Genomic DNA, 27,577 nt, shown 5'->3' with positions numbered 1-27,577 from the left:
CGCCAAATAATACAGTATCAATTTCGTTACATTAAATAATGCATAGTAAAATGTGAAGGGGAAATGAAGCTATAACATTAGACATAAAATCACCACATATACGGCTTCATTATAAACGGGAGCGACTGTATAATTTTTTTCTCTTTTTTTTGCTGCGTTTCCGACGCTTAAGACATATTTGTATTACTGTACTTACTCATTTAGTCCAGGTTTTTCTATGTTTTCAATTGTCTCCCGTTAGATCTAAAGCAGTTTTCAAACTTGAAAAGCCACATGGCTGCAGATAAACAAATCTTGCAGTTCAATGGGTAAGTTTTCCTGCTCATGACTTTTCGATTGAGATGAAAAACAAAGACCGTTGCAATCCAATAAAATTAGTTGTATTTTACAATTTATCCGAAGTTTCAGTTTGCATTACACTTCTTGACGATGTAACGGACTAACCGTACTAGTTAAAATACGAACAACGGTTACCTTTCGTAAAGTAATCAATCGCTACACAACCAAAGCTAAATCTAGTTCTCCTCAGAATTTCGTTGTCTTACCGTTCTATCCTAAAAAAGGAAGCACACGATAGTGTAATAATGAACAAAATTAAAATAAGTAGCAAACGAAAGAACAGAAATTGCTTGCCTTCGTGTCCCCTTTACCGAATTATGAGGTCAGGGGCTCCCCGAACTTAAATGTTTGGGAGGGCGGAAATTCTCAATTTCCCGAATGGAACACCTAATTTTGCCGAATGGAGCTCCAAATTTCGCCGAATGATGATAATTTTACAGAATGGGACTCCACATTTTGTCTAAGATGACTATTTTGCGAAATAGAACTCCAAATTCTGCAGATAATTTTGCCGAATCGTAAGACAAGATTTGCTGAATGAGGAAATTTTTGGAAGGTCAGCAATGACCTCGTCCGTGACCTCCCATTGGGTCCCTGTAAAAGGTCTTCAAGTCTGCCTTTTTTTAGAAAAAGATCGCGAATTTTTGCGAATTTCGGTGAGTAATGAGGACATATTTTACACAAACACGCTTTGCAGATGGATGTCTTGCCTCTTGCCCATGCAGATGATGAAATAAACTGTACGTTAACTTCTTGAGAAGTCTTTAAACTTGGCGCTTTTCGTAAAATTTTGTCAGACTTGAAGACCTTATATCTCAATGACAAGGGTAAATAATGTTTGCTTAAAAAATTTTAATATGCTCTTTCGATTGCTTTTTTCATTATAACGCTATTTGTAGGGTTCCCTGGTTAGTAGAAGCTTTTTTTTTCTTCAACCTATGTATGTAAAATGCGAAAAATATTTCTTTTTATACTACGACAAAAACAAAATACAGAATCAGATGGATGTTGAAGAACGCATTAGGTTGCAGATTTCAACAACTATTCAAGACGTAAAAATACTTTGCAATACAAAATTTTCACAGCCATGTCATAAAACAAATGCCAATTTTAAAGGTTTTGTTATTGTTTTAAATAAGGTAACTTTTAAGCAGTAAGTTACCGCCATTGAACCAGAGCTAAGGCAGAACTACATGCAATAAACCTAGAGTCCAGTTATGACGTCCAGACACTGCAGTTTCGACCTTATTGTGGACTCATCAGTCTAGAACAGTCAATAACCAAGCTGGAGGCAGATGTCATCTTACTAAAGCTGAAAGTGCCGCCAACAAACTAGTAGCTAAAATAAATTTAGCACACCAGTGAGAGTCCGCAGCAATGGTGCGGTTCAATTCACTTTACTAAACTTACTTTAGCTACCAGTTTATTGGCACTCGCAACTTCAATGAGATGACATCTGCCTCTAAATTTGCTTTTGATATCAGTTTGTTGGCCCTGTCTGGAGAAGATGACACCTACCTCCAGGTCAGTTCTTGACTATTCCAGACTGATGAGTCCACAACAAGGACGAAACTGCAGTCTCTGGATGTCATAACCGGGCTGTTGGTATATTGCATGAAAGTTGCTTTTGCTTATTATACATAGAATATGTTTAGAAACCAAAAAACCTTACTATTCATTATCTTATTAACATGCTTGTATTGTGATAAAATAAAAGTGCAATGATTATTTTGTAAATTTGAATTGAGGATAAAGCTTAGATAGAGCTTTTTGTTTTCTACTCTTTGATCAATAGATTCAGAAAACGGTAAGCTCAAAGGATTCCCCTAGTTCCCCAAAATCAGGCATGGATCTATAAATTTGCCCCCCCCCCCTGAAACAAAATATGTAGGGTCCCCTCCTCAGAGGCCAGCAACGTATATTTGCACCAAAATAAGTTTTAGTGCTAGTTTTACTTTAAACTTTTTTTTTTAATTTCTTGGGCTGTTGCACTGTTAAAAATTCAGGAAGATTTTCTGGTAATTGTTAATGTAAAATGGCGGACTTAACGCATCGCTGATATTTACGGTAATTTATACCGGAGAAATAAGCGATCCCAGCGCCAATTGGTTGCTGTGGCCTACCGAGGAAACCGTAAAATTTTACAGTAACATTTGATTTTTACGGTAATAGTTACTGGCAACATGGATGCCAGTAACAATTACCGTAAATTTTCCAGAAAATTTTTAACAGTGTGGGTCCCTTAAGGACGTGGGCCCTTTCGCACTGCGGGGTCTGCAGGTACGCAGATCCGGGCCTGCCCAAAATGTAAAAGGTTGAATACCCGCGACCATTAAAACAGCCTTCAACAATTAAAAGATTTAAGCTTTATATAGTAAAAAAATGACAAACAGAACAGTGGGAAAAAACGAAAGAATTACAATTTTGAAGAAAGAAGTAATCTTCCTTTAAAGCTTCGCCGTGACCGCTAAATTCAACTGGAAATCAACCTCGACTTCCATTGGATTTTTTCAGGGTAATCGATATTGAATTGTTCAAACTAGCACGTGCGGATGGATGGAACGAATGGAGAAAAAATGAAGCTAAAAATTTGAACGATATTGTCCATTCAAGAATAGCGAAGTTGCAGGTAAGGCTTTGGAAAATTACTCAATGAGTCACAAACTGTAGAGCACGCATCTGAGATTAGTTGTGGTACCTTTGGAGACATACCTTTTCTTTTTGAATATGGAACCTGTTAAAACTATTAGGATAAGGAAGTACGAAACCAGGCAAAACTTTTAGGATAAGGAAAGGAAAGTATGTTTAATTTCGATTGAAACTAAACCAATTTCAAATTAGAAAGCATGGCAGAGCAATTATAACAGAGTACATATCATGCACAACTGCAGCTTCTGGATCAAAATGTGACCGAAGAGGCAGGGCTGCCATTTGAAATTTTTGCAACACCCAAGATCGGGCAAATAAAATTTCCAAGATCTGCGCAAGAAAACCTAAGATCGTGTAACTAACAACTCTTTAACCTGATTCACTTTTTTCAATTGCTGCTAATGCTTCTATTGATTATTAATCTTAAAAATGATAAAGTAGAAAGATATAACAAGAATTCAAAAATTGATCTCAATAATTATCTCTTTGGAACAATTTCCTAAAAAATGGTGTAAAAAAATTCCTTTTTCAAAATAAATAAATAAATGATAAATAAATAATGTTTTGATACAATTATATGCGAAGCGCAATCTTAATTATTTTTCAATTAGTTTATAGTTTAGTCTGACTAGTGAATGAACATTTACTTCATCTCTCCTATTAAAATCTGTGCGCTTCTGTCTGTTCTGTAACCTCATCTCCTCGACAATAAAAGTGAGCTGAGCTATTTTTCGGAGAACCTCACACGCCCAGTCTCACTTTTGTACGACTTTAATTAGCAGATATATTAGCTAAAACGCCAATCCTTAAAGACTATTCCCTAGCTCGGAAAATACGGCACGTTGCTGGCGTGCATCTATGGCGGCACAGTGAGAGGGGGGGGGGGGATTAATGTACTGCTGATTAGTTAAAGTACCGCCGCACAGAGGTCAATTTCAGAAATCTAGCTGGACAAAATACTTTGGTTTCTCAAACCGAGGTACAGTCAAGTGCCAATACTTGGGACAGTTTTGAACTTTTACCTTTAGTAGCACATTAATCATATGTTTTCCATTTGAGCGAAGGATAGTACAAGGTATAGATGTGTAGATATGTTCCTTTAAAAATAAAAAGCAATAGATAATCGTTTGGGACACCAACTGTCATTTATTTTACAACTCAATAAAGAAAAAAAAAATAACTAAATAGAAATAATAACGCTCAAAGATTTCAGAATGTATACTTGCCCCTGGAAATATTGAATGTCTCCCTAACCATCTTAATTTTTTTGAATGTAATAATGCAGCTGATTTTTAGCTCTCCATGTTCCTCATTTCAAATCTTTTCACATTCGTTTTCATTCCTTCATAATACGTGAAATTCACAACATCACAACAAATAAATTAGTCTCATCTATACTTCAAGACTCATTTTCATAGTAGAACTAACATACATGTATGTAATATTTTTGCAAAACCTCTTTTGCTAATCAATAAATTCATTTTTTTTAACAATGACAACTTTTCTGTCCTGGTACTGTAAGATATTTATTGTCATCAGAATGGTCATCATTTTAAAATATTTTGTATTTATACCTTTTTCTTAATACAATTATACACTTTATTTCGACAACATTTCTTATAGACACTTTTTATGCCTAAGTACCCTAACTTGGAACAGTGCCCCAAGTTTGGAGCGTATTTACAATTTTTCAAATTTATGAATAAACTAGTTAAACTGAATTAGTTAAGTAGAAACGAATTATCCGAATAAGACACAGGTACATAGAAGAGATGAAATGTGAAATAAATTCAAACTAATGCTGCTCAGTTAGCGTTGGTAAGCAAAGTTATTTCCATATTTAAAAATCGCATATTTTTTTGAAATTTTCAGAATCATTAAACTAATCCAAAATACTAAAACATAAAAGTTTATCTGTCATAGCTTCAAAAGAATCATTCATTTATTCTGCAACACCATTTGTTTCTTATTGGTGAAATACTGACAGGTGTATCAACCCTCTTCGGCAAAATGTCCCAAGTTGGGATACTTTCCCAAGTATGGGCACTTGACTACAAGTTTTAATACGGTTCTTATATTGACAGTAAACATAAAATAATAGCGTCAGTCACTAAAATCTTCGTTTTCATCAGAACTAGTCTGAGGAACTGTAGTCTATATTTTGATTGTTTTTCAGTAGCGACGTAGATTCTTTCGATAATAAAATCTCAAGTGCGTTGACCGGACTCTCCGTCACATAACCATTTAAGAATAAATTTCTGGAAGAAGTATCTGACGCCAAAACTTCCTCGCATTGTTCGTATTCACTATGAAAAAGCCTAAATATTGAATGATTTACAAGCGATTGAATTTTGATTTCAGCAGAAACGTGTTTTATTTATATTATCAGGACAGCATTTTTTCTTTGATTCTAATATTTTTTCATAACATGGATATATATTTGCATTCTGTTTTTTTAGCTAATTTGCGAGTTTTAATTTACTGACGTTAATCTCACTACTTTATTTGTTCCGGTAGGTACCTTTAAATCGCTTTTGGTTCTAGTAGATCTTTTTAATGACACATTTACTTGTTGTACGAGTTCTGCAGCACCTCGTATTCCTGCGAGAGTAGTTTGAGCGGTAAATACTAATTGCTCTGAACTACTATCTTGAAAAACAGATGCAAATTAGTTTTAATGCTTGAATTTTCGAAAGGTATTGTAGGTTGACAACGACCTGCAAAACTTTGCTGTATTTTTGAAGATCCTAGAAGTCTTATGTGACAGTTTCTTTAACAACTGTTTCATCAAACATAATATCACTTTTTAACCAAAGAGAAGTTTTTCATACTAATAACCACAGTTTCAATTTATCTTTTACATGTACACAGAAATTAGTTACAGTATTTACAATATTTAGCTTAATATCATACGTACTGTCATGCACGTTTAAAATTTCAGTCAGAAAATTGTATACACAGACGCCAAACATCAAAAAGAGTTTGCTTCTTTAATGAAACTATGTATTCAGCATAACATTCCAATGTATTAACTATAAGAAAATACACTCCTGTTTGTGAAAATTGCAACACCACGAAGGACTTACGCGAGAGAGCTGAAAATTGCAGGAAATGTAAAGTAGGGGATGATATGCAAATGATTAGAATTGCAGACCGGTAGGGCATGCGTATGCTGAGCAGCGCCCTCTGAACGGCGGATCGAACCGAATATAAATAGACGGCTGTAGCGAGGCGTGTATGATTATCGGTGGTTATATGCTAGGGTAAACGTTAACTGGATCTTTACTATGCCTCTTCGACGAAAGAAAGCGAAATTTGAGCAAATTTCGGAGTTTGAACGGGGCAGAATCGTCGGCCTTCGTGAAGCTGGATTGTCTTATTGTGCAGAAGCCGCTCGTGTGCAGCGTAACAGCAGCACAATCATGCGTGTTTGAAAGCAGTGGACGGACGAGGGTCGAACAGCTCGGAAATCCGGGAGTGGACCCCGAAATGTGACGTCAGCTCGTGATGACAGACACCTGGTGCGTATGGCGCTGACGGACCGCACAGCTTCTTCTAGACAATTGGAAACACAGTGGTGAAGAGCTACAAGTGTTTCATTGTGTGCTTCATCAATTCGGAGACGTCTGCTGCAGCGTGGGCTGCGCGCAAGGATTCCTTTATACAGGATTCCTCTCACGCAAAACCATCGCCGCCTGCGGCTACAATGGGCCAATGTGCATAGGAGCTGGCGTGCTTATTAGCAGCAGGTCGATCCCGCTTCAATTTGTGGCACCATGATGGCCGAATTCGTGTCAGGCGCTATGCCGGTGAACGGCACATTTTGGAGTGCATTATCGAATGCCACAGTGGACGAACACCCGGAGTTATGGTTTGGGGTGCCATAGCATATCATGGACGATCAAAATTGATACGAATTGTGGGCAATTTGAACAGTACCGGTACATAAACGAAGTTTTACAGTCCCAAGCTATTCCTTTCCTGCAAGGATTGCCATGGGCTGTATTCCAGCAGGATAATTCCCGTCCACATGTCGCCAGGACTGTCAAATCCTACCTTGATTCTCAGCAGGTACAGCTTCTTCCTTGGCCTGCATATTCCCCAGACATGTCACCGATTGAATATGTGTGGAATTTCGTTGGGCGGCGTCTCGCTCGTGATCCTCGTCCTGTTGCTTCGACAGACGCACTTTGGTTGCGCATACAAACAATATGGAATACTCTTCTGCAGGCAGATATTCAAACTTTGTTTCACTCCATGCCGAGTCTTGTAGCAGCTCTTATTGCGGCGCGTGGTGGCCACATAAATACTAATTTCTATCTCTTTTTATAATTTGTTTGGTTTGAAAATGTAATCATTTATTTGTACCATTACCACTCAACTGTGTATTAAATTTCATTCAAATATGATGCTTCCCTTATGATGTTGCAATTTTCAAACAGGAGTGTAGATTTGTTTCACTAACACATGCAGAGACGAATGTTATTACTACCATCTGCAGTGCATTCCAAAAAGTTTAGAACACTATAAAAGTGACAACATCGTTGCCAAGGGTAAGAAAACATAAAACGAGGTCTGCAAATAAACAGCAGACGATAATCAATAGCAGACTATAGTAAAAAAGACATACCGCAAACGCGGGCTCCTTTGGCCCGCCCAAATTGAGAAAAAGATACAACGTTCTCTGTAAACCTTCAGGAAGCAATTTTCAAACAAATTTTGACAAAATCCGTTAGAGAGCAGCCTCAAGAACTTAGTAATATATACCAAACAGTTTGACAGCTCTCCACAAGGAGCAACACTACTGGTTTTGTGTTTCTTGTGATGACATGTGTCTTTATAACCTCTCAGACTTTCACATGTAGAAGCAGTTCTATATAGGCTAAGAGTTTCTTAAGTACCTATTTATGAAGACTATTCACTACATTACGTAGTATCATAGTTGTACATCTCATTTCTGTTAGGACTTTTATGTAAACATTTTACAAGGACAACATATCTCCTAACCTAAAAATTACGACCTACTTTGGCCCAGCATAACAACTTGAAAAAATCCGTCAGAGAGATTTGGAAAATAAAAGAAAAGCTAAAAGTAATACTCTAAACAGGAAAAACACAAGAAAAACCTAGGAATTCTCAGCAACGGATTAAAAGAACAATTACCGACTAAAATCATCAGGACTCAGTTACATGGCTTTTGTTATGGAAGATGAAGAGGAACTAAATGTTGTAGGAGGTTTAGAAAACTTTGACCCAGTTGCCTCTACTTCTTACAAATTTTGTTAAATTTGTTGGAAAGTTTACGGAATTTCTTCATTGTAGAATGGAATGAGCTCAGGTTTCCAATGAAAGCTGTTCATGGCAGAGATGGAGCTAATATTGAGAGCATGGAACGCATCAAAAAGTTTTGAAAGTGACCGAAAATTTAAGATCCTTTTGTTTTACGAATGTTATGTTAATAAAATTATTTTACCTCCAAAACTGATGAAAAGATGACTGTTCTCCGTCGGTAATGTCTGAGTCAATAACCATCAGGTATGAACACATTTTTAATTTTTTTTAATTTTCCTTAAAACAAATATGTGTGACGCTCAAACTTCTTGTAAAATATATTTATCTTTCATATAAATAGAGTTTCTTGTGAATACACGTTTTTCTTTGGCTCTAGTTAGTTCTACAATGATTTTAAATAGGGAAAACCACTTTGGGCCAAAGCAACACAAACGTAAGGGTAACATTGGCCCAAATAAAAAAACAATTTAAAAAAGTAATAATACTTTGAAACAAAGTGACCCGTGTTCAAAAATGAAACTAAGATGACTCTAATTAAGTAAAAAGGATTCCACAGCTTGGAATTATATATTAATACTTACAAAATGATTAAGAACAAATGAGAAACGTTCCAAAATGTGGGCCAAAGTAGCCCGCGTTTAAAAAGAAATCAAACATGATCATCTTTATTGAGATTGAACAACTACAGTTCACAAAAACTGAAAATACTCGTATGGCCGAATAGATCCGGCAATAAAATTTTTCACCACTACCTTTAGATATACCCATTACATAAAAGTATAACTTAGAAGGGTGAGGCTCTTGGAGAATTTTTTTGCTGCTCTAATAACTTTTGATGAAATGATGCAAAGTTATTTTCACTTGGGAAAAAATGCATTTAAAATTGCTATTAATAAATGAAACTGATAAATAATAATAACCTTGAACAACACAATGACAACATAGAAACTTAAATATTTTGAAATGCTGCAGACAAAATTTAGCACCAATCAACTATCTTCCATGTGGAAGATCATAAAATGTACTATTGCGAAATGAAAAATTCAATCCTTTATAGGCAAAACTCCAGGAGCTTCCCGTCCAAATTAGATATGGTTCATTGCTTTATAGGTATTTAAGTTTCTAATGAAACGTTAGGCTGTTGAAAAATGACGATGGTGCAATTTTGATTTTTGTCCAGATAGATTCAACAAATCAACCACTGTGCGCCGCAGGCTGCAAAAGAAAGTCTCGAAGTACACCACCGAAGAGGGTGTACACCAACCTAATCTAGGCAAATCAATTTAATCCAGACTAATTTAATAGCCCTGGTGGCTAGTAACATCTTTCAAAATTGTTATGTTTGGTACATGACGTTAAAAATATTTTTATTGATATGTGTAACTATTCCAAGAAAAAACAGAGAGCACTTTTATGATCCTGCTTCAGGTTTTGGGAATTTAAATGAAAAAGTGCACTAATCCAGCAAATGTACATCCCCAGCCAGTGAACAAACACAACATTTTTTGGTACTTTCCTTTTTAGAATTGTAAAGAAGGAAGTTACCGCTGCAGATTCTTCAAAAAAAAAAAAAAAAAAAAAAAAAAAGGTTTTTATACCTCATTTTCTAAAATTAATTACAAAACTTTCATTCACTGGTCGGTCTACCCTCGTCTCATTAAAAGTAAGCAACCATCGTTTTTTTTTTAAATCTTGATACATATTATTGTAATACAATACTCTTTGTAACACACTGTTTAAATATAAATTTTAGAATCCTAAAGATTGTAGTAAAGCTCCAGTCCTTATTTGCAATCTAACTAATCCTTATGGCTTTGCTTCTGGCGTTCACGACGTCTTGTGGTGCTTTGTGAAAGCTTATAAAGAGCAACGTCGATTAGTTTTAATAACTGCTCATTGGCACTACGCCCCAGGGGGATGGACTACCTTATTTCAGCCCTTGAGTGACACTTGTTCAGATGAGAACATCACAGCGCCAGATAAGAATTCTCAATGGCCTGGAGATAACAGTAAGTTTGAATTCTAATATTTTATCTTATAAAACAAAAAATATTCCTACAAAGTTGATATCAAGTATGTACTAAAAAAGAAATTGGATATCTTTGAATTAGAAACTTACAATTATACTTCAATTTAGCAATACATTGAAGTATATAACGAATAGTTATTTCTAAATTTAATACATGAGAATTAAAATATTATTTATTATTTTTTTAAAGAGAGTGCAACTTTCATTTTTACTTCTTAGTCTCAAGAAAGAATTCAAAAGCTTTAACAGTCAAGCTTTTTTAGAGCAAAAATGTACGCGTTTCTTTATGTTTAACTTTATTCACCCTTATTTTTTTTCGGAAACAGACAGGCTGAATAACGTTGAGAAGTATTTAGAGACTACATTTTTACATTTGTTTGTACGATTTTCCAAGAGCAGAAATGTTTTGATTCTATTCCTTCAAAATTAACTAGCTTTTCGCTTAAAGTATTTTGACTTCATTCTGGAGGAAGAAATTTCTCCTTTATTCTGATATGATTCTATATTCAAATCTTTTCTTCAATTTTCGATTTACCTTCGTTGAGCAGTAATACAGTTTTGAAGAATTCATTGCATACTCAAAAACGAAAGTGTACCCTAGTTTCAAAACGATGATGATTTTGACTTAATTCAGTGCCGGATCTACAATTTTTCTGAGCCAAGGCTTGAAACTGTTGTACCAACACATCTCACTTCAACTTTTTATAATGAATTTAAACAAGAAAAACGGAAATAGAGTGAATTCGCCACCCCCTCTAGCAATTGCCGGCCTTGGCAAGGGTTCCGACTTGCTCCCCCCTTGATCTGACACTAGCTTTAGTCAGAATTGTCATTTGGACAATCAAAGGGAAGGGATTAATTGACCCACCCTGGATTTTAGAAACATAACATAAGTAGGCATTTGTACGTATTTTATTGTTTTTTCTTTATAAAATGTATTGAACACAAACTCTCTGCCCCCCCCCCCCCAGCCGGAAAATTTGGAAAGGACGGGCCTGGATCTAGTAATTTTGTGTTTAATTTTGAGAGAGTAAATTTCTTTAAGAACTCATTAAAAAGGGAAAGTTGACCCAAATGACGGATACGCCCTTGAATGTATCGCTGGTCACTTTAGTGAATGTTTTTCCGCGTTAATATAAATGAACATTAGATAAACAAAAAGTGTTGAAAGAATTACAAATTAACAATTTGTAATATACGTTAAAACCCATACAAACATTTCTTGGTGAACTATTAATCAAAATATACTAAATTTTACTAAATGAGATGAGTGCAGCTGTTTTTCTTAAACCAGAACTGCACGTCTTACTCAAAGTTGGAAATTTTTATTCTGATAGACTTGATCTACACTGAATTTGCTACTTTAATTTCATGTTTAACTACTAACAAAGCTTCTTCTCATAAATATACTCCGTAAACGAAATCGAATGTTGGAGAGATTTTTCAAGTGCTGGGAATAAGATCTGAGAAATAACTAAAAGGTTGAGGGTTTCAATCTTGCTGTATTGTAGTTATACAAAGACATATCGCATGACAATTCCAGTAGAATATCTTCTTCAAGTATAAATACATTTTTAGCAACAGTAACTTACTTGGGTCTCGAACCCAGTTGCTGCTAGAATCAGGACGGCGAAATCTGGCATACTTAAAGAGAACAAGAGCACTAATTGTTCCACAAACAAATAACTGTTCAAATGAATACTTTCCATGTCAAAGCTTTTACTAATTTTTGAACGTGACCCCCTCCCCTATTATGAATTTTACTTTGGTTGAATAATATTATAAATAACTGGTTGTTTGTAAAAGTATGAAATATAAATACCCTTTTTTCTTTGGTTCCGATGTTAAAACTATTAAAAATGTTTGGTTTTGAATTGTTTGACACTGAAGTTTGGGAGTTTAGAGTGTCTTGTAGATAGTCTGCAAGTAAAAGCCCTTTGTCATTGCAGTAATTAGGCTGATTAGAGCTCTCTTCTAGACAACCGCGCAAGGTGGCTGTTGCGCACACTTCCAAAAGATTTGGGTCCCAGAATCCTTCGACTTCATGAAAATCCTCTAGCTTGGTGGTATGGACAATTTCTCAAGTATCTAATGCGACCTAACCATCAACTTAATAATGCACTCAACCGTGTTTTTCAAGATTTAAACTTTACAAAAGGCGTACTTGGGTAAGTTTATATTAATTTAAGAAACAAAATCTTATTGCTAATCCATGGTATGTCCGAAAAGTAATGTCAGCAAGTCGATTTAAAGAGATTTATTGATCCATTAGTTACAATACATTAAAGGGTTTAAAAATGGATTCATATTGAGTTGATATATTCAGACCCCGAAGTGGTTTTTTCAGGGGGAAAAGTAGGAAATAAGGAATCAAAAATTAAAAAAGTAGAAAAAGTAGGAAAAAAATCACTTAAAAAAGTAGGAAACAATAGGAAGATATAGGACTACACACACGTTAAGATGACTGACAATCATTAGGATGAAAAATAAACTGGTGGAAACAAAGATATTAATTACAAAAATATGAAAATAAAATCTAAACAAAGAAACGCCTTTCACCAATACAGTAATAAAATTTTTAAATGTGAAAGAATAAAATGCAATATAGCAATCGCAAAAAATAATAATAATAATAATAATAATAATAAAACTCCTATTTTGGTTCAATAAAACCATTTTTGTTAAAGATTTGTTTTGTCAGAACGAAAACATTCCTTCGAGAGCATCCACTTATCATCCAAAAATACTATCACTTTCAGCTCCTGTTATCATAAACTATGATACAAAAGCAAAGCAAATATTAAATTAGTTTTAGTTAAAATAATCAGCAGCTGACATGCATTCTTGCATAAACAGAGGCAGATATTTGAATTTGAAAAAAAAAAAAAAAAATAATTTGAATTTTGACACCTTGAATTCAAATTATACTTTTCGCAATCACAAGTGTGTTTGTGTGTGGGGGTATGTGTGTTTGTGTGTAGGGGTATGTGTATGCGTGTAGGCATGTGTGTTTGTGTGTAGGGGGTATGTGTATGTGTGTGTAGGCATGTGGGTTTGTGTCTGTGTGTGGGGGGGGGGGGGGTATGTGTATGTGTGTAGGCATATGTTTGTGTCTGTGTGCAGGCATGAATGTGTGGGTAGTTGTGTGTATGTGTTTGTGTGTGTATGTGTAGTTGTGTATGTATGCGCGTGTGTGTAGGACATGGATGCAACCTGGAGACGGCTTTCGCTATAGGAGCAGCATCGTGAGGAGCCGGTCGACGGTGATGGTGCGGCGAGGGTGGTGGTGGGAAAATAAAATGATAGGACGCCAAAAACAGTCAAGTGAAAGCAATAAGCAATCGTAATTGCTCAAAAAAAAGGAAAACGACTGAAAATGCAGAACTAAAATAAAATGTGTTCTTTAATATGGGACATAAAATTTATAATAAAATAATTAAACTAAATAAATAACGAAATAAGTCAACTAAATAGTTTGTACTATGTTATGTATTTTTAGCATTCAACATACATTTTTGTTTCAGGCACGTCATTTATGGGGGTCAATTTTTCCCCTCCCTGGCTTTAGAAAATTAATACTTGTGCGGTTTTTGTTTATTTGCAGATAAAATTTGCATTTAGTATACATCCTTCGCTAGCCACCTCCGGGGGGGGGGGGGATCAAAGTGATGAGTCAGTTCTAATTTTAATCAAGCAATAAAAACGAATATTGTTTTAATGGTTTGATGATTTTTACCTCCTTCTTGTTCCAAAATTTTTGTCACGAAAATAAAAGCAAACATCCATGCATGGTAAACATAACATTTTTATCAAAGACAAAGATCAGTTACTAACGTTTCTCTGTGCTAAAAAGGGAAGGCATGTAGTTTATCTCAATCCTCACCATACAACAAAAATATTCATTCGGAAAGTGTTCTCGAAATTGAGAGTGAGGGGGGAGCACCTGACATCAAATGCCTGCATATATCTCTTTCTCCCCCCTCCCTTTTATCAGGCGCACTAAGTAAAATAACTTACAGTAGATACGCCGCATCGGTATAATTGCCGCACCCCGAAAAGAGTAAGAGTCTGCTAAAAAAATTTCAAATGCTCAGAAATGTCGCATTGCCATAAACACAGCACATAAAAGTGATGTGCAACTCCTCGATGTTGATGATATATCAGAGTAGAAAATACCCATTAAAAAGAAAAAAAATACATATTAGTTAGTAGCTCTATCCCCCAACTTTTAAAAATATGAAGAAATAAAAACAAAATATTGCATTTAAATTGATTTCCGATTTTTCTCCAAAAATCGGCAACGTTTTGCCCATCCAGGTTTTGCTACGTTTTTTTTGCAAATACACTCTTTGCAAGGAAAGAAAATGAAATTTTATAAATTTTATAATCATGTTTACGATTTAGAATGAACAATAATCATACTTATGTACGAAAAAAGTTTCCGCGATTATTTTTGAAGTAGTCAGTTTTTGCGAATTTCTGTTATCTGTCGTTTTTATGTTGTATAAAATATGTATAGTGTACAAGTTTTTCATTTTTTGCTTCCTTATGTTTCTTTTAAGGTTTTACATCGCCTTTTTGTTTAAATTGAGATCCATTTCACTTGTAATCATATAAAAAATTGGCGAATAGGAAATTCGGTTTTTCCCGCATTTTTTGAACAGTCGGCCGTTTATTTTACGCTTCTAATTGATGAGTAAATAATATATGATTGCATCAGAATGTGCCAGTATCAATTTTTTTTTAGTTACTGGCACATCCTGATGTAAGACTGAAGTCAGGGCGATAAAAAGAAAAGTCGATCATAAACGCCGCAACGGCAAAAAAAAGTCACTTACGAAAATTTAACTTTAAAACACACAAACGCCGCGGCGTTCCTTCCAGAAATTACTGTAGTCATTCAATGAAAAGCTAAGGATCCGTTTGTTCCTTTTACTTTTCAAAACCAAAACATGCAGAAAATTATCGGTGCGGCATTGTAAAAATAAGAATCAATGCACAATTAGAAGTGCTATACTAAAGAAAGAAAACGTAGGAAAAAAAAGGAAAAAGTAGGAAAATAAGGAGAGAGCTCTAAAAAGTAGGAAAAACTAGGAAAAATAGGAACTCTTCGGGACCTGTATATTGTGCTTCCAGCGAGATTTCGGGGTATTGAGTTAGATTTTTCCGGAATTTCCTTTAAAGATTTAGTGTAAGTCTAAGACTTTGTCAAATATCTTAAAATGAGTTTCCATGTTAGTTTTCAAGTAGGAAATAAGATTAAGTTGAGGGGAGTTACGTCAAGACTGGAGGGCGGCAGGGGAATCGTTTTTACCTTTTAATATTGGCTGAGCGAATTGTTACTGCATTTGTACTTTCGTCACACCTCCAAATAATTGACACTATCTCCTGAACAGTATTTTTTTGGAACGTTTAAATGTAAAAATAGTGAAGAGACACTGGACACTATGAGTGCATAATTTCAGTCACACATTTTCGTCTGTGGTAGTTGTAGATGGAGTCCCCCCCTCCCCAAACCCAGAGTGAGATTCATCGCTGATCACTTCACGGCGTTTAAAAATTATTTGTAACAAACCAGAAGACTTGCCATTTCATTAAACAAACATTACCAAAGGTTCTCCTTATCACGGGATACGTTCCCACATCAAACATACCGCGTTTCATACAAAAAATGTCAATCTTTAGCTCAATCGAGTGCTGCTTGCATGAGAAATAAAGACCAAGATTCAAAAAAATGCCTGCTCTGACTTCAACGATGGTCGGAAAGCTCGTTGGAAGTAATGTATACATTAAGGAAGAGTCTGTTTTGAAACTTTTATACAGAGCGAGTCTAAACTCTTGGGCAACATTTTAACAAACGCAGTGCTGACGTCCTACATGCACACAAAGTCAGAAACTGATGGATACAAAACAGGTAAAAAATTTATTACAAAAAAATCCGACTTCACACAAGATTTTAGCTTTCAAGGAAGGTTTAGGGAAGCTGTTTAGATTAAGACTTGTATTAGCTCTAATACACACACTGCAACAAAGGAGAAGAGATCGATGAAGGTTTGTCATAATGGCTCGTTATTGCCAGTGAGTGCTTTGTCATTGTAACACATGTAGTACAGCCAGGTTTTGGGGCCCATCACAAAGAACATTTCTGGGCCCTTCTCCATATTGTTTCATGCCCAGTTTCAAAAATATTGGGCCCCGCGCCAAGAGGTGTCCCTTCTCCAACCCCCCCCCCCCCCCCCGAGTACAGCTGCAAGCTGCAATTTTCAAAAAAACCCTAAAACTTTCTTAAAAACAAAAATGCTGTGTAAAATAATCTTTGTGTACTCAATTTGTGACTTGTTTTGCATCAGTCAGTTTCCGGCTTTGTGTGCATATAGGCCACTTGACACAGCACGTCAGCTTTGCGTTTGCGACCATATGTACCCATATATAATTCTTGCGTCCTATCTTTTGTGCAAGAGAGTCACCCTGTATGCATTTTAAACTTCGGATCAATGTCATGTAATTGCTCATACTGACATTACTTTCCAGATATAACATGTATGTTTAATTACGTGATGTTTCTATAAAATTAGTATTCATGTGCGTCGAACTGACAAAGTTGGTACCGAAGCAATAGAACATCATTTGGTGGAGTACATGAAGCATGTTGAAGAACATTTCCAAGGCACAGAACTTTTATCGGAGCAAAGCGTTGAAAGAAGAGTTTACATAGCAACAGACGACCCTCGAGTTATTCAGGAATGTAAATTGAGGTACTATTTATATTTATACAAAAGTGGGTTTTTAAATTGATGCAGACGGCCTGAAAATTCCATGATTTCCTATTTTGCTTACATTTCACGTGATCACTAGAGGCTCAGATGATGTAAAACTATATTTTAGTATGTTAGTTGATTTTATTTTACCTAATTAATCATGTATTTTTAGTTTTGAGTGAATTTCTTTGAAATAATAATGATTTTAACTTTAGTACTGTGTTTCTTTAAATTTACAAATTACGGGACATCAATCCCACCATTCTGTTGGTTCTTAATCCTAGCCTCACAACAGGTTTCCACTACAACAGTTGACCAATAACAGGCTTTCTTTGCTGGTTGCTATCCTAGGGCCAGACAAATGGGACTCCTGTCTGGGAAATTTTCGCTTGAAGTATTATTCCTGTTAGAAAAAAAATGTATAAAGTATTTTAAAAACAACTCTTTTTGTAACTTAAAAAGATGTGAAAGTAGGGTTACGCTGTTTTTTTTTTTTTTTTTTTTTGTCAGTTGCAACTTAAAAAGAATCAAATCCTGGGGAATAGTAACCCTCATCACTATTTCTACACCCTTGAAATTTTGTAGGGGAGAGTGTTGTACCTTGGAACACTTTTCATGATTTTATTTTTAATATCAATTATTTGAATCAAATTTAAAATCTAAAAGTCACATTAAAATACCTCAGCATATTTCTATGCAATATATTTTTTAAAATTCAGACAGTTTGAAAATAAAATATTGCCAGCCATTTAAAGTAAAAGTTCCAAGCTGTCCCAACATATACAATAGGATCCTATTGTAACTAGGGACACATCCTGTTATATTATGGGAAAATCTTCATGATTCAGGAAAGAGCCAAATACTTAAACCAGTTTTGCACGAGAAAACAAAAAAAAAAAAAAAAAATCATTGAAGAACATTAAATCATGAGTAATTAATTATGAATAATTATCTAACATTAAAATGTGTTTAAAAGACTAGAGATGATTAGAACATTGTTCCATGCTCCTAAACATATCTTAATTATTAAGAACCATGCATATGTTGCACCTTGGAACGTGTCCTAAGGTACCAAATGTTTGGCTGTCCCAAGTACAATTACCACGAGGTTTAAGAAAAACCAAAATGATGGTCATTATTTTCTCATAAGCAAAATATTTAAAGTACTTCTTTTTTATCACAAAATAAAATTCAGTTGATTAAATTTGCAAATACAAAGATAGAAAATGAAATAAAAATGAAGAAAATGTTTACTTTGGCATCATGAAATTTTCTTTCACAAAATCGTCAATTTTAGCCATTTGATGCTGATTTTTACTATGGCACCATTTAGTGGTGAAGGTTACTATTAGAGATTACAAGAACATGGCTGCTAAAAATAAATTCTTAGAAATTAGCAGTGTGCCAAGGTACAAACGTCAGAAGGTACAACTCTCCCCTATTGTGCTGTTTTTTGTAGGATCCCAATAGAATTCGTGTTGATCAAGTTCACCCACTTCTAGTGCTTCCATGAAAATAAATGAGTAAATAAATAAAATATATCAGGAAAAGATTATCATCCTTATCTTAAACGTTTTTGTGTGGACAACGTAGCACAGGCGACTCGTGGGGGGGGGGGGGGAGCATGGCTGTAAATCGGAATTGGACTGATTTTGGGGTAAAAGAGTCGGAGTTGTTAGAAAATATGCCGACTCCAGGCTTCTTTTTTTCTTTTATTTTTCCTGACTCTCCTAGCATTTCTTTAAAAAACTGACTCTTAATTGGCTAGATTACATGTATAAAGGGTTACTAATGAGAAAATAACTGCAAATGGCAGCCAGATAGCTTGACCAAACCTTCTGTAGCTGTTCCCTAGTTTGCTTGTTTTTGACTTTCTTTAACTAATAGCAACTGTCAGCAAACGGCTTTGTTGCCTAACATTTTCAAGTAATCACCTTCAAATAAAAATAGTAATGGTGTTTTCTTCGATCTCAGTAATAAAAAAGTAAAAGGAATGTATTAATTTAGCAAATCGAGGCCGGTAGCTCGGGTGGAAACTTTTGAGCGTGTTCGACAAATTCAAATAAGTTTGGCTCGAAAGCACGAATCCAAAAGATACGATAAAATAAAAATATATCTAATGTTTTTTAAATCTAAAGACCATTTCTATGAGCTTGGTTCTCGCTAAAAAAATATAGAACAAAAGAAGTATATGATTTCTCGGTTACAACACTCAATAATTGAAGTTAATCTTAAAATCTTCACATTAAGGTTAACTCGAAAGCAACCAATTGAATTAAAATAAAAAATTGAGCGAAAAAGAAATATAGGTATAGAAAAAGTTATTCATCCAAAGCTGCATACCACTGCATTTTGTGTAAAATTTGCTCCAGACGTACATGCGTACTTGACCTCTCCTCGCAACACATTGCCCTATTTCCGTCGAAATTTTATACACGAAATATAGTTTTAAATTTAATGGGGAAATTTTTCAGAATTAAAACATTTAAATATTTTTTATAAACTCTGAAATAAACTTGGGGTGTCTCCCACCAGATGGGTGTCACCCGGACCCACAGGGGGGGGGGGAGGAGGAGGAGGTTGAATTAGCAAAAAAGCTTTTTTTTTTCTCTCAAGTTACAGCTTTCAAAAATTGAAAGTACTCGATTTGATCAACATCTATTTGGTAAATGTTAAAGGGAAGCGAAAATTAATCCTTTTCAATTTCTTAAAAATCCAATTTTTATGTAATCACATTTTTAAAGTCGTTACTATCGGAAAATTTGATTTTCAAACTGAATTTCCTACGTTGTATGCATCTTAGGTTTACAGTAAAATCTAAAATGAGAACAAAACAAAATACGAAATTTTCATAAAAAGGAATTAATATTTCGATCTTTGTTTAGAGGTTTTTCCTCCCTTCCCCTGAAGGGGGGGGGGGGGAATGGAAAAAAATAAAGTAAAATAAATTTAAAAAAAATTAAAAAAAAAAAACGGAGTTGGAGTCTGTAACCCTGGGGGGGGGGGGAGCAATGGCCTTCTCACTTTCAATAGTAAAGGCGCCTTGCCTCTCCACTTTTCTAAATTTGAAATTATCGATCAATCAAAAAGTGCCGGCATTGATGAATTCACTTGTTTAAACACTTGATTGACTTAATAAGTATGTATTTTATATTTTTTTCACGTTATTGTTTTCATAAAAGTTAAAATGGAACTTTGAATTAGAAAGAGGGAGTCAACTGTGGTCATCTGTCCTGAATTTTTGAAAAAAAAAAAAAAAACATTTAATCATTGATCAATAATTAAAATCCAAAAATACAGCTCCATTTTCCAGAAAAGAAATTAAACTTTAAAGCCCCCTCCCCCATCTGCTCTGAACCCTCACTTTTTTTGGTGCACCAGCCGCCTATGATAACACTTGTTTTGCGTCCCTAACCCAAAGCAAACACTTGACTTTCAACACTTGGAAAACTTTTAACTTTCATATACATTACTTAAAAAAAGACAAATGATGGTTCTCAGTTCTTTAACTTTTTCGTTTTGTTTTATTAGACTCCCCTCCGCTCTCATGTAATGCATTAGTATAGACCCCCAAAGTGGTTTTTTGGGGGGGGGGGAAGTAGGAAATAAGAAATCAAAAATTAAAAAAAGTAGGAAAAAATAAGAAGAGATGGAACTACACAGTACACACACGTCAAGAGGAAACATATTTAGCGTAAATTTTATTTCTAATGTAAAATAAACTAACAATATTTTTGATTTAAAACTGTCTTAAAAATAAACTAACATTACATATGAAGTATTAAAGGAATTTAATGAAAGACCGAGTCGCAAAAACAAAACAAAAGAAACAAGCTGACAATCATCAGTATAAAAAATAAACTGGTGGAAACAAAGATATCAATTACAAAAATATGAAAATAAAATCCAAACAAAGGAACACCTTTCGACAATACAGTAATAAAAATTTTACGTGTGGAAGAATAAAATGCAATATAGCGATCGCCAAAAAAAAAAAAAAATAAATAAATAAATAAAAAAATAAAAATAAAAAAAAATAAAATAAATAAATAAATAAAATAATAATAATAATAAAACTCATATTTTGGTGCAATAAAAACCATTTTTATCAACGATTTGTTTTGTCAAAAAGGAAAACATTCCTTCGAGAAAATCCATTTATCATTTGAAAATACTAACAATTTCAGCTCCTGTTGTCATAAACTATGACACAAAAAGCAAAGTAAATATTAAATTAGTTTTAATTAAAAAATAATTAGCAGCTGACATGCATTCTTACATAAACAGGGGCAGATGTTTGAATTTGAAAAAAAAGAAAAGAAAAAAGACTGAAAATGCAGAACTAAAATAAATTTGTTCTTAAATACGACACATAAAATTTATAATAAAATAATTCAAATGGATAACAAAATAAGTAAACTAAAGGGTTTGTATTCTGTTATGTACTTTTAGCATTCAACGTAAATTTTTGTTTTAGGCATATCATTTATGAGGGTCAGTGAGGTCAATTTCTCCCCTCTCTGGCTTTGGAAAATTAATGTTAAATTATACAAGTTTGTGCGCTTTTTGTTGTTTTCAGGTAAAATTTGCATTCAGTATACATCCTTTGCTAAGCTATTTCAGGGGAACGATCAAAATGACGGGCCAGTTTTAATTTTAATCAAGCAATAAAAACGAATATTATTTTATTGGTTTGATGATTTTTTACCTCCTTCTTGTTCTAAAACTTTTGTCACAGAAAAAAAAAAAGGATAAATCCATGCATATGGTAAACATAACATTTTTATCAAAGACAAAGATCAGTTACTATTGTTTCTCTGTGCATAAAAGAGAAGGCATGTAGTTTCTCTCAATTCTCACCATACAGCAAAGATATTCATTCGGAAATTTTTCACGAAATTGAGAGTGAGGGGGGAATACCTTGCATCAAATGCATGCATATATCTCTTTCTCCCCCCTCCCTTTGATCAGGCACCCTGAGTACAGCAACTTTCAGTAGGTACGCCGCATCGGTATAATTGCCACACCCCGAAAAAAGTAAGTCTGTCAAAATTTTTATTAACTGTTCAGAAATGCCGCATTGCCATAAACGCAGCGCATAAAAATAATGAGCAACTCATCGATATTGATGATATATCAGGGTAGAAAATACTCATTGAGAAGAAAAAAAATAGCACAGATTTGCTTGTGGCTCTATCCCCTAACGTTTAAAAATGTGAAGAACTAAAAACGGAATCTCGCATTTAAATTGAGTTCCGATTTTTCTCCAAAAATCGGAAACATTTTGCCTTATATTTTTTTTTTTTGCAAATACACTCTTTGCAAGTACAGAAAACGAAATTTTATAATCATGTTTCGAATTTAGAATGAACAATAATAATATTTTTGTATGAAAAAAGTTAGTTTCCGCGATAATTTTTTAGTGGTCCGTTTTTGCGAATTTCTGTTATCCGTTGCTTTTATTTTGTACTAACATCAATAAAATATGTACAGTGTACAGGTTTTTCATTTTTTGCTTCCTTACGTTCCTTTCAAGGTCTTACATTGCCTTTCTGTTTAAATAGAGCTCCATTTCACTTGTAAATCATCTATACCAAAAATCGGCGAATGGGAAAATCAGCTTTTCCCGCACTTTTTAAACAGCCACCGTTTACTTTAATTAAAGCTTCTAATTGACGACAAAATAATATACAGGGTGGTTATAAAATAACATGAGATGTTTAGAGCCCTCTAGCAGGTGAAGTATTGGACGAAACATTGTCAAATTTCAATGGCGTACTTAGCAGATCATGGAATTTTGATTTCTACGATTAAAAAATAGTACCAAAAGTCACCACCAGGGAGAGTTTTGGCGCTGCCTAAGTGTATTACTTGCGAATTCTGAAAATGCCAAAAAAATGCAGGACACATCAAGCTTTTTCTTAAAATGTTTGTTGCTTACAAATAAGTTCCAATAAAACCGAGAAATTTTAATTTGTAACAAGAAAAATACCAAAAGTCGTCAAGAAGAAATTTTGGCGCGGCAGCAAGGATTTCTTTCTTGAATAATATTTATGTAGGATGATGCACTGCCCCCACGTTGGTGCTTTAGGTACTGAGTGTATAGCAGCAACATTTCTTTGATAGCAGTTTTATTAGTCATGCATTTTCTACGGTATGGCGAACATGGTTGCCCAATCTTTCATTTTGTGACGTTTGGTCATGGGGATTTCTTAACAGTGCTGTGTATCTAAGACATATTCCCGATATCTCAACTTTAAAAACTCGAATAACGTTAAAGGTTGGAGAAATTAATCCCCCCCTCCCCCCAGATATGTGGAAAATATTGTGCATTGTTTGCAGTACCTGGAAAGTCTCAATGTTGGTCACATTGAACCGCATTTGTTAGTAAAAATCACATTTTGTAAATAAAATTGATGTATATTTTGTCAGTTAGCATTTAATCCTTCAATATTCAGTTATACACATCCTCCACGCCAAAATTTCCCCTGGTGGCGATTTTTGGTACAAATTTTTTTTTATTTCAGAAATCAAAATCCCATGGTCTACTGTATTGTGAACGCCCATGAAATTTGGCAATGTTTCGTCCAGTTTTTCACTCGCTAGAGGGCTTTAAACACCTCACGTTATTTTGTAACCACCCTGCATAATTGCATCGGAATGTGTCAATATCTATTTCTTTATTGTTTTTTTAAAACAGTAGGACTGCAGTCGGAGCGGTAAAAACAAAAGTCGATCATAAACGCCGCAACGGCAAAAAAGTCACTTACGAAAATTTAACTTTTAAACACGCAAACGCCACGGCGTTCCTTCCAGAAATTACTGTGGTCAGTCAATGAAAAGCTCAGGATCTGCATGTTTCTTTTGCTTTTCAAAATTGAAGCATGCAGAAAATTATCGGTGTGGCATTGTAAAAATAAGGATCAATGCACAATTAGAAGTGCTATACTAAAAAAAGAAAAAATAGGAAAATAAGGAGAGAGCTCTAAAAAGTAGGAAAATGTTGGAAAAATAGGAAGTCTTCGGGGTCTGTTAGTCTTCCGCCACCAGTCACAATGACCTCCTGGCAGAGCGCCTATGAGTGAGATCCCAGAAGGACTTTACAGCAACGTCTGCTAGCTTTTTGTAGTTTTTTCCAATACCAGTTCAGAATTTAATTAACTAGTAAGCAATACTTCTGTTTCATGTAGGATTATATGGTTTTACACAAACTTTTCACAATTAAATTCTAACATGCATCAATGTAATTTAGTAAACTTTTTGGTTAACAGCATTCCCCTTACAGATTTTCATCACCACCGGCTGAGATTCAAGGTTTCATAGTTTTTGTTATTCAGGCGATTTTAATGGCTCTAATGCAAACTTGATTTTTCTAGGTTTTCAAACTATCAATGCCTTTATTACCCAGGCAGTGCTGAAGTAGCATCAAAACTGGAAACGAGATACAGCAACTCTTCTCTTTGGAGTCTTGTCATAGATATTTTAGCTTTATCAAAATCTGATTTCATTGTCTGCACACTATCTTCAGGGGTAAGCATTCATATTTTTTTTATAAGTCTCACTAAAATTTTTATACCATATTTTGATTTTTAAGGTATCAGGAAGTAATATAAAAAGGCTGGTTCAGGCGCAGAAGTCATCCCAAACTGACTGTGTGTGTGTGGGGGGGGGGGGGGCAATGACTTCCATAAATCCACTCATGCTGTTGAGATAAAATAAGTTGTGTATGTGTGTTTTTTTTTTAATATCAAAGGACCAAAATATAACTTAAATTTGCATTCAAGGCAGGTGACAAGTTCAAAAGAATAGCTCAAGATCTACAAGTACTTAAGGAATTTTATTTAAAATAATTTTAAGCCAGAACATTTTAGCTTTCATTCCCATCCACCAGTAGCGGCGATTGGCGCTCATAAGTGGGAGGGGAGAGTAAAAAGAAAAAGACAACTAAAAGTCATGGAACTTTTAGCGGTAGTAAAAAATGAAAAAAAAAAAGTACACAATTTTGTTAGGGCTGGTTTTGAGAATATTGAAGCGTATAAGTGGAAACTGATGCAAGTCTTACAACTTATCTTATGTTTTTCTTAAGATTTTGAAAAATATTGTACAGAATAACTTTTTCTAAAGAAACACTTAGACATGAATTAGACTTACGTTACCTACCCCGAAGTATTTTGAGGTATCACAAACACTTAGTAATAATTTTATTTAAGTAAAACAATTGATTTACTAATATCTAAACAATGAATACATAAACTAAAAGTTATTGCTTGTGCTAAATAATGCTTCGTAAACAGATAGACAAAGTAAAACAAATAATTTTGTTTTGAAAATTTTGACATTTCTGCTTTATTTTAAATAATGTCTAGTTTTACTTCCTAAATTGGAAAGTAAAATAAATAAATCAACTGCAATAACTACTAACCCACTGCAACCTTCATGGTAATGAAGGTGCAGATTTCTTAGGAGAAAAAAAGACCAACAATCTTCAAATAAACTGACATCCCTATTCCATTTCAAACTGAGAAAATCATAGTAAAAAATTTTACCAGAAAAGCATTAAGGAAAGCTTTTTATGAAAAGAATAATCAAAAAGTTAACTGACGGGGTGTTCCCATTATGGGCTTTTAGTAGTCAGATTATGGATCTCGAAAAAAATAAGTTGCTGCATTTCACCTTGCTACTAGCCTGTATGTTAAAACATCTGTATCGAGTAAAAATTGTCCCAAGATCAATTTGCAAGTTGTGCAACATTGACGATGTAATGAATACCTTGCATTTATGTTATTGCCCAATACTCAATGCTGGATCACAATAAAAAAAATATTTGTGGGTGAGATACAAAATGTGGACTGTGTGCACTGTAGATTGAGTGTAGCATTATTCTTTGGCACTCAATTTCTGTGTTATTGTTTTATTTTAATTTGTCTTTATAAGTTATCATTAAAATAGGGAGAATAATAAATAAATATTGTTATTTATGCAATTACAGCCTTGAATATAGATTGATGGAGATGGTAGTTAGATCAATAATGCCTAACTAAACATTGAGCTTCTTACCAGGGCACCCCATACAAGAGTGAAAAATAATAATAAATTTTTTTTAAACAAGTGGAAATCGAAAGAACATTGCTTGATGTTCGAGTTATTTGCCCCTGTGTCCCCATTACTGAAACAAAGTCTTAAAGTGTCTAATTTTTTAGAAAAATTGCCAAATTTAGAGAGTTTAGGAGAGTAATGGAAGGCTTCTTACATGCTTTGCAGATAAATGTACTGCCACATGCAGATGATGAAATCACATGGTATGTGCAACTTCTAGCTAAATCTTTAAATTTGGCACTTTTCTCAAAAAATAATTTTTGCATCAAAATAATTTATCTCATATGCTCTTTTGATTGCCTCTTACAACTTTTTTCATTATAACAATATTTGTGTAGTTCATTTATTAATAGAAGCTTTTCTTTTCCTTATAAAAATTCCATTTAAGTAAACATCTAATAGTTTCAAAATTTTTCATTTCCAATATCTTTATGTGAGTGTAGTAAATTATCCAAAATTTAGACCTACAACAAAGTAAGTAAGAAGTTTACTGTTGCAGAGCCAGAGCATAGGTTAAAATGTTGCTGATGTGCTGAATTAAAATTTAGCTAACAGTATGAAGGCAATTGAAGCATCTATGAGAGGTTTACAACTTTCAGGTCTGTTATGGTTGTTCCAGACTGATAAACTATAGCAAGAGTAAAACTGTGACTTTGGATGTCATAACCAGTTTGGTATTTCTTTATAAAGTATTAACAGATAAAGTTTATTTTTTAATATCTAGTCCAATGCAATAATGTAAATGAACATAATTGTATCTTTAGGTACAGCCTTAAAGTACATGAATTTCACAGTGATAATTGAAACATTCACCTTTTAAAAATTAATTATATGAAATGTGCTCAATCTATGTTATACTTGATTGTTTATGTGATTTGAAAAGTAAACATCTATGTAAATAATTAAATATTTTTTTGCCATGACACTGAAGATCTGCCGTTTAGCATATGAACTCAAAGTTGCAACTGATGAAAGCTTTGTGATAAACCCGAACCAAATAATTAGCTTGGATATACCACATCATTATGCTTGGGTATTGCCAGCATCTCGGAAAGCAATGTACAACCACAAATCAAAATCGCCGAAGGAAATGGCATTCCAAAAAGGGGACATTTTAGTCTACAAGGATGAATACTGCACAGTGAATGCAGCTCTTAAAGGCAAAACTACAAACGGACTTGTAAAACTAATAAATACAAAAAATCATAATCAAGGTTTCGTTCCAGTCTACAAAACCAGGGAAATGTTTCAATTGTATAATTTTTCACTATAAAACAATTTATGTAAGTGATAATGTAAAATGCTACGAACCAGCAAGGCCTGAATGAAAACTAGGTTCCAGGTGGCATCTAATGTGCTATATGATAATGTATTCAGTTAAACATATTGATCTTAAAAACAGACTTATTACTGA

The 27,577-nt window shown here is 34.2% G+C and overlaps 1 protein-coding gene across 1 annotated transcript; it reads left to right on the top strand.

The window, feature by feature from the left end:
* The first annotated feature begins 273 nt into the window (after positions 1-273).
* LOC129219107 (alpha-(1,6)-fucosyltransferase-like) lies at positions 274-27,577 on the top strand. Its single transcript, XM_054853427.1, has 8 exons — positions 274-308; positions 2,854-2,968; positions 10,034-10,289; positions 12,288-12,477; positions 16,885-17,054; positions 24,476-24,597; positions 27,095-27,343; positions 27,566-27,577. Exons 1-8 carry the CDS (start codon positions 274-276, stop codon positions 27,575-27,577), a joined length of 1,149 nt encoding a protein of 382 aa, XP_054709402.1.

The sequence above is a fragment of the Uloborus diversus genome, chromosome 3, assembly GCF_026930045.1.
Source record: "Uloborus diversus isolate 005 chromosome 3, Udiv.v.3.1, whole genome shotgun sequence".
Taxonomy (NCBI): domain Eukaryota; kingdom Metazoa; phylum Arthropoda; class Arachnida; order Araneae; family Uloboridae; genus Uloborus; species Uloborus diversus.
The sequence above is the reverse complement of the archived record's forward strand: the minus strand, read 5'-3'. Positions and strand labels throughout refer to the sequence as shown.